This window comes from Meriones unguiculatus, chromosome 8 (genome assembly GCF_030254825.1).
Source record: "Meriones unguiculatus strain TT.TT164.6M chromosome 8, Bangor_MerUng_6.1, whole genome shotgun sequence".
Classification (NCBI taxonomy): Eukaryota; Metazoa; Chordata; class Mammalia; order Rodentia; family Muridae; genus Meriones; species Meriones unguiculatus.
Genome location: NC_083356.1, coordinates 75782833 through 75795995, shown reverse-complemented (window position 1 = coordinate 75795995; position 13163 = coordinate 75782833). Strand labels below are relative to the sequence as shown.

At 47.8% G+C, this 13163-nt stretch overlaps 1 protein-coding gene across 7 annotated transcripts in view; it reads left to right on the top strand.

Moving 5' to 3' along the window:
• The window catches only part of Ralgps1 (Ral GEF with PH domain and SH3 binding motif 1), a 234753-nt gene that overhangs the window by 40224 nt on the left and 181366 nt on the right, over positions 1-13163 (top strand). For all 7 annotated transcript variants that reach the window (XM_060389972.1, XM_060389970.1, XM_060389971.1 and 4 more), the window contains exon 4: positions 5652-5702. In XM_060389972.1, the coding sequence (XP_060245955.1) occupies positions 5652-5702 (51 nt within the window). The remainder of the gene's footprint in view (positions 1-5651; positions 5703-13163) is intronic.

The following is a 13163-nucleotide window of genomic DNA, read 5'->3' as shown; positions in this document are numbered from 1 at the left end:
TTCTCCTCTGTTCAGTAATTGTCTGTAAGCTGCCTTATTATCATACCAGGGGACAATTGGGGAGCAGTGTTTACACAACATGGAGATAGGAGATTCTCAGAACAAGGATTGCAACCACATATGGGGGTACAGAATTTGTGTAATTCAGCATTTGAATTACACAGTAACCTTATGCCTACACTACAGGTTCATATGATTTTCAGAGTTTCTTTTTCACCAAGGCCTTGCATATCAGATGAAATTATTTTTCCAGTCTACATTATTATTCTAGTCTACTGAAAACTCAACACCTGGAGAGGAAGCCCCCTTTTTACATGGACTGGGGCTAACTGACATTAGACCCACATTATCCAGAAGAGAGATCATCTAGGCTACCTATGTCTTGTCTTTCTTTCTTTCTCTCTTTCCTCTCTTCCTTTGTTTGTTCCTTCATTCCTTTGTTCCTTCCTTCTTCCCACCTCCCCTCCCTCCTCCTCTTCCTCCTCTTCTTTTTGTTTAGGGTTGGTTAGAGGTTGGGAGTTCGGGGCTAGGGATTAAGGGTTAGTGGTTTAGGTGTTCCAGGTTGGTCACCTTCAACTCTCTAGTAACCATGTTAAAAAAGAGAGTCAAAATTTCTTTGATTAAAAGTGTGCATGAGAAATCTCATATTCACTGACATGTCTTTGATTGCTACATGCTGCTAACACAAAAGTGCTGAAGTTGGGCAGAGTTGTGCACACCTTTAATCTTAACGCTCAAGGGCAGAGTCAGGCAGATCTCTTTGAATTGGGAGCCAGCCTGGTCCACATAGTGAGTTTCAGGACAGCCAGAGCTACATAGTAAGACCCTGTCTAAAAGAAAGAAAGGAAGGAAGGAAAGAAGGAAGGAAGAAAGGAAGGAGAGGACAGGGAAAAGAAAAGGAAAGGTGCCCTGGTCCATGAAAGTGTCTTTGCCAGATGAGGAATGGGCAGGTGGGCCCCACAGGGTGTGTACTGTGGACATGACAGCCGGCTGCAGCATGCATTCTAAGAAGATGAACACATCAGAACACAAATGCTGTAGTGGAAGAAACTTCTCATCACAGTGTGTGAAGAGACACAGATTGCTGTAAGACTGAGGAGAATGACAGTAATGTCAGGAGAAAAAAATCCAACATTAGCAGGTTTTAGGTGTCCTTCTTGGCCAATATGGATAGATTTCATTCACTGTTTTTTTTTTTTTTTTTTTGAGACAGGGTCTCTTATAGCCCTGGTTGTCCTGTAACTCACTATGTAGACAAGGTCTACCTCAAACTCACAGAGATCCGCCTGCCTCTGCCTCCCAATAGGATTAAAGGTGTGCACCCCTGCGCCTGGCTTCATTCACTACTGTTAATAGATGTGTAATATCCAGTTGTTTAAAGAATCACGATTTTTAAACTCAAACCCCCTTTTACAGCAGAATTTTACTGCTGTAGCCAATGCTACAATATATAGCCACACTTCTGTTTGTATCTCTGTTACATTGTCACCTCAGTCTCTATAAAAGTCTTCCGTGGCTGTGCTTCTCCTGTATTTCTCAGGGCTGTGTCAATGATGCGATCATTCACTCCCTAGGAGATACTTTCTAAATCTAGGGCATGACCCAAGGCCAAGGAGAACTTGCTATCTAGCCATGTGGTGTGGGGATACCTAATAGCTTCATGTTCTATGTACCAGGCAGTGTTTCCTGGAAGTAATAATCTTGCTCTGAGTTTAATGTTAGGGAAGAGGGTTGTCTGTCTTGCTCCTAGGAGCACATGCTGAACATTTAGTGGGGAAGACAGAAATACCCATAATTTACTCACAAACGGCTTGCAACTCCCGTGGCTGTGGTCATGGCCTCCCATGGCTGTGTTTGTTACTCCTGTGACCATGGTCATGGCTCCCATGGCTCTGGTCATGGCTTCAGTGGCTATATTTGGGGCCTTTTGTAGCTGTGGTTGTGGCCTCCTGTGGCTCCTTATGGCTTGGGTTGTGGCTCCAGGAGCTCTAGTTGTGGCTTTTGTGCCTCTGGACACAACTCCCATGGCTCTGGCTTTGGCTACCATTGCTCTCTGACTGCGGCCTCCCTTTGCTCTGTGAGCTCTTAACTCAGTAGTACCATTGGAGCTGACTGCTTAACATTCTGTGAGTACTTGAGGCTGTTCGTTGGCAGAGGGATCTAATTACAGGCTATCAGGTATCTTCTATTATACAATACGATATTAGCCAACAGCTTTTGTTTGCTTATTGTGGTCTTGGAAAAGCCTTACATGAAATGGCTGTGGCTAGGATGTGAGAATTTAGTATGGTACTGTTAGGAATATGTATCATCATAAAAAAACATTTTTCTTTTTGGCTAGTCAGTTAGCTTCCCTTACCCATGTAGTACCACCTTTTTCTTGGGGGTGTGGGAGATGTACAGTGCTGTCACGTTCATCTCTGCAGAGGTGTCATGTAGTGTGTGATGACTGGCCATTTCTCTTCAAAGCCTGGCTCAGTGTTGAGTGACCCTGGCTGTTGGGGGTAAGGAAGAGTATCGCAAGTATGGCCAGGTAACTCTAAGGTCTGACTAGTGCTCTCTGTTGAGGCCCTTCACAGGTGAATTGCTATGTGGAAACAAGTGAGGAATGGGGCTTGGCCTCACCTTGCAGGCCCCTCGCGCCCCTTACCTCCCCTGCTTGCCCCTTGGGAATAACCCTAGGAAAGGATTGCTCACCAGCAGCCTTTGAACAAGTTTGGCATGGTAGTAAAGTATTGTGACACTGGTGATCTAGTGAGTTTTACTTGGGTACTTGTCTTGCTAGATAGAGGCTTGTCCTGCACATTTCATCCTTTTTTGTCAGAGCTGAGAGGTAGAAATGGAGTAGGTTTTTGTGTGTTAGGAATAGACAGTCACCACCTGGGACCAGCACTGTTGGCATTTTTTTTTTCTCTTTGTATGTATATGTGCACTTGGTATACATGGAAAAGGAGGCCAGAGGTCAATGCTAGGTGTCTTTCCCTATTGCTCTCCATCTTATGTTTTGAGATAGGGTCTCTCACTGGCCTGGGGCTCACATACTAGGTTAGACTGCTGGCCAGGTTGCTCCAGGGACCCTCCTGTCTCTGCCTTCCAGCACTGCTATGCCCAGAACTGTATGAGCATTCTGAGGACCCAGGCTCAGGTCCTGGTGCTTAAACAGCAATCATTTTACCAATGACTGATATGCATTGAGGAGAACATCTTGAGTACAGTTTCCGACTGACAGCCTGAGCTGGGATCAGCATGTGAAACAGACCATTGAAAGAAACATGGCTGATATGTCATCATTGCTTGGAAGTTCTGTAGTAAACCCATAAACATATGGTGGATGGAAAAGACACCTTGTCTTCCCATCAGCCTGACTTGGGTTTCCTAATGTCACTGCACACACTCTGCTGGTTCCCAGTGGACAGAACCACAAGGGATATTTCCAAGGTTCCCCTAGCTGTTGGCTCAAATCTCCTGTTTTCAAAAGGTCTTTCTGCTCCCTGTGTGGTGCAGTTGAGCCAGGTGTGGTAGCACATGGCTAACAGCCCCAGTGTGTGTATAGAGCTGAAAAGGTAGCAGTTGCCCGTACTGCCCAGGATGGAGCTCTGTGGGTCTGCAGCACTCACTAGCCATTGCACCCAGATGACTGGGGCCAAGGGATGCAGGTGTCAACATCCTTTGCTACCATGGGGAAGGCACAAGAACTGGGATCCCCTCAGGCGCCTCATGTTCTTGGTGCCAAGCTTCCATTAGTGGCAACATTTCCCTCTGGGCCCTGGGAGGGACAGGATGGAACTAAATCCCTGCTCATTGCCCTCCCGTTCGACTCTGAGGATGCTATGCTTTGGTCTTTTCAGCAACCCAGTAGCTTCAGACCACCTTTAAATTGTGCCAGGAGCTAGCCGTAGTTCGTGCCTGTGTCCTGGCTCTGGCCACAGGTAACACACTGTATGTGTTGCCATTTTTTTTCCAGTGTTTTCTTGGTACAAGGTTTTTGGTAGTTCAGTGTAACAGCCTCTGTTTCCTTCTCTCTAGAGCAACTTTTGCATGTGAATGTTCAGCCAAGACAGTGGGCCTGATGTCCAGGCTCCTGGGCTATATGTTCATGTGCTAGTACACGAGCCTGTCTCTGTAGCTGTATTAGTTGCATTTTTCATTACCCCTTCAGCATGTACATGTATGCACTGTTTTTTATTTGTCACATCAGACATTCTGTATCTCTTACTTTGAATTTCTATGATGTGGACTGCAAGGTCTGAATGTGTCCCATTGGGTAGGTTCTGTAGACTAGGTGCCAAAAAGGCCCATGTATCTTCTTCTTGGCCTGTCTCAGAGGCATGAGGTAACTGACACCTGGCTCCTGTGTGGCAAAATGGTTAAGTCACAAGGTCATCTTGGCCCTGGTCCCCAGATGAGCTTCTGCTTTTGGTCCCATCAGTGACATCAGAGCCTGTCTGCTGCTAGGGGAAGACCCTGTTCTTTTCTTTTCAGTCTGTGCAGGAGGGCTGTAGAGATGGTGTAGCCATGCCACAATGCCCACAAGTTCCCAGAACTGCCTCTTAGCTTCTGCTCTGATCTCACTGAGGGCTCCTGGATTGATAAACAGTTCAGGGCCTTAGTTGGGTCTGGATGCATCTCAAGTAGCTCTCTACCATGTAATTTTGGGGAGGTAAAGATTTCAGAAAAGAAGTCAAATTTCCATGTGCTACCATTGTGTGTCTATCACACAAATTTTAAAATATTATATCTGCAACTTTTTAAAATTAGAAAAGTAATTCATACTTGAAACAAAAGCCCAAGTAGCATAAACATTTCCAAACTAAAATGGCAGGGCATGTGTGTTAGTATAGCTGTTCGAGAAAAAAATGGATGTTCCTCAAAAAAAAAATCAAAGAAGAGCCAGGTGTGGTGATGCATGCCTTTAATCCCAGCACTCAGGAGGCAGAGGCAGGTGGAGCTCTGTGAATTCTAGGCCAGCCTGGTCTACAGAGTGAGTTCAGGACAGCCAAGGCCACACAGAGAAACCCTGTCTTGAAAAACAAAACCAACAAATAAACAAAAAAATATCAAAGAACTGCTCTACAGAGAGCAGGTCAGCAGCTCAGCGCTGGAAACATCTCCAAAGCAAGCGAGGTCTATAATTCTTATTGTAGCCCATACACAGTATCCAAGACATGGAAACAAACACGTGGTTAAACCTATGCATGGATAAAATGGGGCACACACAGACGGGGTTATTATTCAACCATAAAAAAGAATGAAATCAGTTGAGACAACACAGGTGGAGCCAGGGAGCGCTCTGTTAAGTGGAGCAAGCCAGGCGTAGAAAGGTGTGCACCACATGGTCTCCCTCAGTTGCATGTAAGAAGGTCGGGCTTGTGGAAGCTTAGGAGGAGGAAGGAGGGGAGGGGTGGGAGGGGACTGATCGGTGGAGATAGAAGTTCCAGCCTTCCTTAGTGCAGGGAGCTTGGAGGAGCTTGAATGTTCTATCACGAAGAGATGATAACTACCCAAGAAGTCAGATATATCTAGCCTGATTTAAATGTTACACTTCGTACACAAGTGTTCAACCATCACATGGTACCTTGTAGTAGGTAAGATTTCTGTGTTTCCAGTGTCAGATTAAAAGCCTCTAACCCTGTATCCCTGTTCTCTTGTAGAGTCAGATCACATTGATGGACATCCCTGTGTTCAAAGCCATCCAGCCAGAGGTCTGTACCATCATGTAATCCGATTGGGGCTAGGGCTGGGGAGGGATGGTCCTCTGAAGCCTCACAGATACTTGTGTGGCCTGTTTTCGAGCTGGGGGTTTGGGTTCTGCTGAGAACGCCCCATCTGGTCCAGTCTGGCAGGGTGGACTGGCTGCTGCCCCAGTCTGCTGTGCAGCCTCCTTGCCCCAGGCTGAGTGCTCACTGGAGAAAGGCACGTGAGGGCTGTTTGGGACGGAGCTTTCTCTGTGCTGATCTCACATCCTGGTGGTTGCCCTGCTTCTGTTTTTGAAACTAGTTGCCACAGCAAACCCTCACATGTTTATATTAAAAGCATATGTGCATTTTTAGAAGTGATAAAGGGGAAGAGCCAATTTGGGTCTTTAGAAATGAAATTTTCTGGTTATATCCTCTAGTGGGTAAGGAGGTTTTTAGTTATTTTATCCAGTTTCTTTTCTTTGCCACCACATAACAAAAGTCCATTTCAGAAAGCTGAAGGGAGGCAAGAACTTTCCCACAGGGTTCCCACAGAGGGAAAGCCCCTGGGTGTGGGTGTCCCTGCATTAGCTTCTACTTCCCTCTCCCTTCCTCTCCTATCTGCATGTTGTGGCCCAATGTGACTCCCCTAAAGGACCCACATTTACAGCTTCCCAGACTGACAACACAACTTTCTGTCTAGCCCAGTTTACATATGTGGCCAGTGCTCAGTACCTGTGGCCAAGGGGCTGTGTCAAGGTGAGCAGACACTGCTCATAGGCCTGGCCTTGGGGTGAGCTACAGGCAGGGAGACAGCTCAGTGGGGCCTGCTGCAGCAGGGGTATGATTGGAGCACACCTACCTTTACAGCGGCTGCCTATCTCAATGGAGCCAGAGTGTCTAGACCAACCGCAATCCCAGCCCTCCAACACAGGACAAATCCATACTGCTGGCTGCCTGTGAAGTAACAGTGGCTTGTGTTAGTGTGGGCTTTATGCCCTGGGGGCTTAGCTGTGCATGCTTTTTTTTAATGGTGATCCCATCTTTTTTTGTGGAACAGTTCTTTGTTCCTAATTAACAATTCTCTGCCTGTGGGAGCTTTACTGGCTGGAGTTATATGACAGTTGCCTTCATTCTCAGCTGAGTCTAGATCTCTCTGTTTTGCTTTCATTCTTACTTTTTTTTTTTTTTTGACACGTGGTAATACGGTCTTAACATACCTCAGGCTACCCTTGAGCTTGTGTAGCCAAGGATGACCTTGAACTCATGATCACCCTGCTTCCTCCTGAGTGCTGGGATTTCAGGTGGGTGCTACCATGACTGGCAGCTGGATGCTAGCTCTGATTATGTTCTCAAAGCTTTGATCTGGAGCCCTTTGGATGGCCGGGGCTTTGTTTGTTCTTCAACCTGAAGGTCAAGGGTGGTGCCTCAGTATTTCAGGTGGCCCTCACTGTGCAGGTGTGACTGTGGGAGGCAAAGCAGGGTAGCAGGGTGTCTATGACTCCAGAGACTGAGCAATGGCCAGGGTACAGCACTACGGAGGGAGCCTTGCCAGGTGACATCTTAAAGTTGTGCCCAGACATTAAAGTGCATGAGTTTTTTTCTTTAAACTTTTATTTTGGAGGTGTAAGTCTAAGAATCACCAGGGCAGCTGTGAAAGCATGGAGTTCCCAGACTACCACCCCTGGACCTGATGACTCTGCATCTCTGGGTTGGGCCTGGAACCCAGTTGGTACTATTCCACAAAAGCTGACCAGGTGCCTGACAGAGAGTCAAGAGCCAGGGCCAATTGCTGTGAATTATCTGGAGCAACCCCAGGTTTGAACCACTAGGGCCTATGACAAGTTACCTAAAAATGGAGCCCATTTCTCATTTCTCATTGTCAAACTGGGTTAGAAGGGCCCAGGAGCTGCCCCAGCTTCTTTCCTGCTGTTGTTATTGTTAGCAGACTGAAAACTGGAACTTTTTCCCTTGGAAAAGTTTTCCTGCCACGTTGTGGTAGGACCATCCCAGAGCGGGAAGGGCATGAATAAGGCAGTTTTATGATGTAGGTCAGGCTTCCCGGGAAGCAGAGCTAGTGAGTGAAGGTGGATAAGCTCTGAGTGAGCTGGGCTGCCAGCAGGTGAGCAGCCCCGTAGATCAGGCCTTTGAGGCCTGGCTATGTGTAGAATGAAAAGGAATAAGCAAAGCCCAGATGCCTGGGCTTCCCTGCTGGAGGCTCTGACTGCATGGCTTGGAGTAAGATCTCCGATGTGCTCAGAGTAAGTGGTGTGGAGTTACAGGTGAGAATCCAAGCAGCACATTCTAAAACCAAAGGCAGCAGCTTTATGAAATCCCAAGGCCGTTCAAGGTGTACTCTTGCTGACTGAGGTTACTCACAGTTCAGCCCCACACAGATAATACAAATAATTGGGGCCATGGACCATGTAGCCAGGACTCTACTCAGGCCCGTCTGTGTGCCTACTACTGCAGAGCACATGGCTTCTGCCTTTGCTGGTGTGGATGGAGATATGGTTTCAGGGCGCCCATGTACAGGAAGAAGCTGTTGAGCCTTCGCCAGATCCACCCACCTTCCCCAGTAGGGTGATAGTGCTGCCTCTGTGTGAGGTGGTGCCTGGGCCTCTGGACTTTCCCTGGGACAGCCATCAGCTGTTTCCCCTTGTTGGCCATTATGCCAGTGAGCCCAGATCTCTGCTTTCTCCACGCCCTCCTCCCAACATTAGGGAGTTATTATCATGCTGTTTGCTGACACTGTACTTATTAGGGTGGAGTTGGGAAACATGGGTTAGTAAAAGAAGGCTTAACAGGCCCATGGTTCCTGAAGAGACTCAGACATTTTTGAATGGCATCCAGGGGTACTTCTGGAAGAATGTTCCAGGTAATGGGATTTACACGCACACAGGTGTGTCATGGAGACATTGATGGAAGTGGGAAGTAGGAGAGGCCTGAAGCCCCATGAAGGACCCAGCCATGTGTGTCCAAGAGTTTCTGGTGCTGCTGGTAGTTGGCGGTAGCAAGTGGTGCGCAGAGCCCCGCCGTCAGACCCTGCTTCTGGGTGAGTGTGGGTTTAGAGACAGGTAGCATGGGTGGCGATTGCATTGGCTGTGTCAGCTGCCTTCTGATACACCTGCTGTCACTTGCTTCCTTTTGTGCACTAAAGAAAGGGAGTGCTGCAATGTACCTCGTCAGTTCTCTGTTGCTATGTGACAAGACAGGGATCCAGGAATGGCCTGGCTGGGTAGTCATGGTTCAGGAGCTTACAGGGGGCTGAAGGTGCAGCCAGGTCTGGAGACTTGCCTCCATCTTGGCTCCCACGTGACATCTGGTAAGCTAGTCCTAGCTGTTGTCATATAGAACCTTCCATAAGGCTACTCAGAGGTCCTTGTGGCATGAGAGTGTTCTTGTGCTGTGGTGACTTTTTCTAGAAGTGACTTAAGAGAAGCAAGGAAGAAGCCATAATGACTGTGACCTGGCCCTGGAGCCCAGGCCTGCTCTTCCCACAGTATTCTGCTAGACTGACAGATCATCACAGATCATCCCTATTCAGTGAGGCAGGTACACAAGAGCTGAGCACTGGAAAGCGGGAATCCCTAGGACAGTTTGTTGCTGCCTGTCACAGATAGTCTGTGTGATTCTAAGACTTATAGTCAATGGGGCTTTGGTAAGTACTTCACCTTTTTGAGTTTGTGTTTCCTCATTCGTGGAATGGGGACGGTGAGCACCATCCATGAAAAGTCATTTAAACATGGGAAATGTATGGAGAATACATGGCACAGAGGCTGGGGCTTTGGAAGACTTACCTATCAAAGCGTTAGGATCTGTGGTATATGCTGGGCATTGGACTTAGCGATCAAAGACCACCTGTAAGATGTCGTTTAGCTTTCAGCTTCCCATGAGACAAGTGCACTCACAGACGGTGATGTGACTGCAGGAGCCACTTGTTTCAGTGAAAAAGTGACGTGAGCCATGTCCACATCCTTGTAGCTGGCATCACTGTTTGGTGATGATGGTGATGATAGTGCTGACAGCACTGATGGTTTCTGTGTGTGTGTTCTGCTTGTTTTCAGTAAGCAGTCACTTGTGATGAACTTGTGGGTGCTTATGCCTCCTGGGTGTTTCAGTCAGCTTTGCCCACATTCCTTTTCTGCAAAAGCCGACCTGTCCTTGGCTGACAGGAGCTGTCAATGTTGGCCCAGAAACTTTTGAACAGGAATCTGCTGATTTAAGAGCTTCATTCATGCTTTTTTGGCTTAACAAGGTGCATAGAGTTGAGTCAGCTTTGATGTTGAGGCCTGGGCCAGACCTTCTCAGGGCTGTGGGTTTTTTTTTTTTTGTTGGGACAGTGTTTAGATGCAAAACTGCATGGAAGATGGTAGTGCAGGCATGCCACTGCTTTTAGGCCGTTTTGGTGGTTGGAGCCTGGGTGGAACTCTTTTCTAAGACTAAGAGAAAAGCCAGCTAGTGTAGCTGTTACTCCCTGGGCATCTGTGCCAGGCCTGTGTGTGTGCCATGTGGACATTTCTCTGCCTCACTGACTTGGGGTTGTCTCTGTGACTGGGCTTTGCTGGTGGGAATGAGCACAAACAACTGTATGGATGCTGAGTTGAGGTGGCAAGAGGTTTGGCAAACTTCTGCTAAGCCTCTTGAAACTTCCACTCTCCATCATGTGCTGGTAGCCACGGCTCATGTAGCCTCAGTTCCCAGTGAGGACACTACAGATGACCGCAGCGAACCAAAGCTGGGTTTCACTTTAACCAGCCAGGCCCAAAGTCCCTGTGCAGACCTCAGAAAATGAATGGCATTGGTGGTATGATCACCTAAGGGCTGAACATCTTTCTTAACATGACATTGTCATGTGTTAGTGTCTGACTCAGTCTACCCAATTCTGACCTACCCTTGTTGTTCAATTATCTTGATTTTCTTGTCTTGTATTTTACAATGACAGTTTTAGTTTCTAACAATATTAGTTACTTTTTCTACATTGTTCTATCACATGATCTCGTGGACTCACACGTGCTTATGCACACATACAGGGTGGGTGGGTATCTTTAAAGTAACAGTGCCATTATCACCATTAACCAGCAGACTAGGTTAGAGTTTCCCACTTTGTGGTTCTGTTTGCAGTGTTTTCTTTCTTTGGCCTTCTCTTCCCTCCTTTATCTCACACATCTCAATGTGCCTTTCTTCTTGGCTTTGCCTCCAAGGTCTTCAGAAGAAGGTGGTCACAGGCTGGTTCTGGAGGTCTGTACTCCGAGAGGTTTTCGCGTAATCCTAGTGCCCGGAGCAGCTGCTGCTCAGAGGATCTGTACTGACCGAGTGGAGAAGGGGTGACTAGCGAGGGGAAACATCATGGCACTGTGTTCTCTGCTGGATCAGGAGCAGTACCAAGGGCAGCGAGCTCAGGGAGTACCATCTCCTGGGTGCTCAGTGGCTGCTTTTCCCAAAGCAGAGGCTCTGCCTGGTGAGCTCAGCCTTTGGAGATTGAAGTGCTAATGGTTCCCACTACTGGGGCTGGAACTGAACATTATGACTTGTGCTCTTTTCTGTGAGGACAACCACAAGGGCCTCACCCCAGGATTCAGAGGAAGCCTTGCACATGCTCGATTATGAATTGGCAGAGTGCAAGGAAAGTGGAGATCACAAGCATGGGACCATGATTGTGCTGGTCCCTGCTGACTCCTAACAAGGGACCAGTTTTATCAAGAGTTGGCAAGTTAGTGTAAATTTGTGGCATGATTTGTCTTATAGCTACGGTGCTGTTGTGACCCGGATGAACTGCGTAGTAGGGGTTGATTGGATTCCTCCTGCCAGGGCTCAGGCGATGTTGCACCATGAAAGGGTGTGTCTGAGGGGTCCTGGTGGCTGCAGCCTGCTTAACCTGGCATGTTTTAGCATAGCATTTTGTGCCCACAGTATTCCCTACCAAGTCTGTCACACCCACATACCAGCCCATAGAACGGAGGCTCTCACAGTTCCTCAGAGGTGCCAAGCCCCAGCATGACATATCTCTGTTCTCAGACTGAGCCAGAAATGGACATGGCCTGGGCTCTGCTCAGCCCATGGCCCTATCAGAGTTGAGCTGCTGCCTACTAACCCCATGCAGCACCTGTCTGGACTAGGCTGCTTTATCCCGGCCAAGACCCTGGACCATACCATACTTACTCTCCCAATGTTTGTTTCAGTTTCCTTGTGCATAGTATGGGGATGTCTTTTTTTTTTTTTTTTTTTTTTTTTTTTTTAACCTACAGTAGGTATAAAGGCACTTGGTCAGTGCCAGTAACTTGTGGTCATGGTTTGCTGCTGCTCAATCTGAGCTGCCTCTGTGTATCATGGATGGGAAATCTTCACTGCAGGGTTATTCAGCAAAGCCTGTGTCTGGGCAGCACCCCAGAGGACGCAGCACTCGAGTCAAAGAGCGGCTGTGTATCCCTCCATCCCTGAGCCCTTTGGACTGGTGTCCAGATGCAGCCAGCCCAAGGTCTAGGAGCAGCTTGCACCACCAGGACCCTTGAACATGGAGTGGGGCCTCAGTCTTCCTTGGAGTGGGAAAGGGATTTTATCTTCTTGGTGAGGCAGGGATGAAAGGAGATTTTGTATTGGTTCTCACTGCTGTGACCACCTGACAAAAGCAACTCAAGAATGGGAGGGTCTATTTTGGTCCATGGTTTGCTGGTACAGCCAGGGCATGGCAGCATGGAGTGTGAGACAACTGGGCTCATGGCATCCACAGTCAGGAGAAGCGTGATAAGTAGTCATGCTCAGCTCACTTTCTCTTTTCATTCAGTGTTGGATCTCAGCCCATGGGCTGGTGCTGTCTACATTTAGGAAACAATTTGAATTACAACTCTAGAAATGTCTTGAGACTTGCCCAGTGCTTTGTCATCTGGGTAACTCTAGATCCTGTCAAGTGGACGGTACTAACTGTCATGATCTGAAAAGGGAGTTTCACTCAGAATTAAAAGGCAGATGGTATGTGCTGCTCTGCCTGGTGTTCTGCGGCTTTCTTTCCATGCTCTGCTCCTCCAGGACATCGTTACCAGGATTCTGGCTAGGGACAAGAGCTTCCCAGAAGTCTGTGTTGTTCTATCACCAGCTACAGCTGGGTCAGATGCAAGGGGTTGAGTGTCTAGCAAGGTGGGCATGGTTAAACCTACACCAAATTCACCTTTACTCACTCATACATCAGTCTACTGTGCCAAAGGTCAGAGAGAGAAGGATGACAGGAACTTTGCTATAGTACAGCATGAGGCAGACATGCAAATAAAAGCAGGCAAGAAGTAGCCAGGTCATAGGGCACTGGAGGGTTGGGGAAAGGAGACAATGAGTATGTGTGTGGGGCATAGTATGTGTGAGTAAGCCAACCACAAGAGGGATGGCAGCCCAGACCACTGTAGAAGCAGAATGTCACATCTCTCATGGTATCTGAGGGCTGCAGAAGTTGGTCATAACAGAGAGTGTGCTCAGGTCTCTCCTGCAAGATCAGGTCTA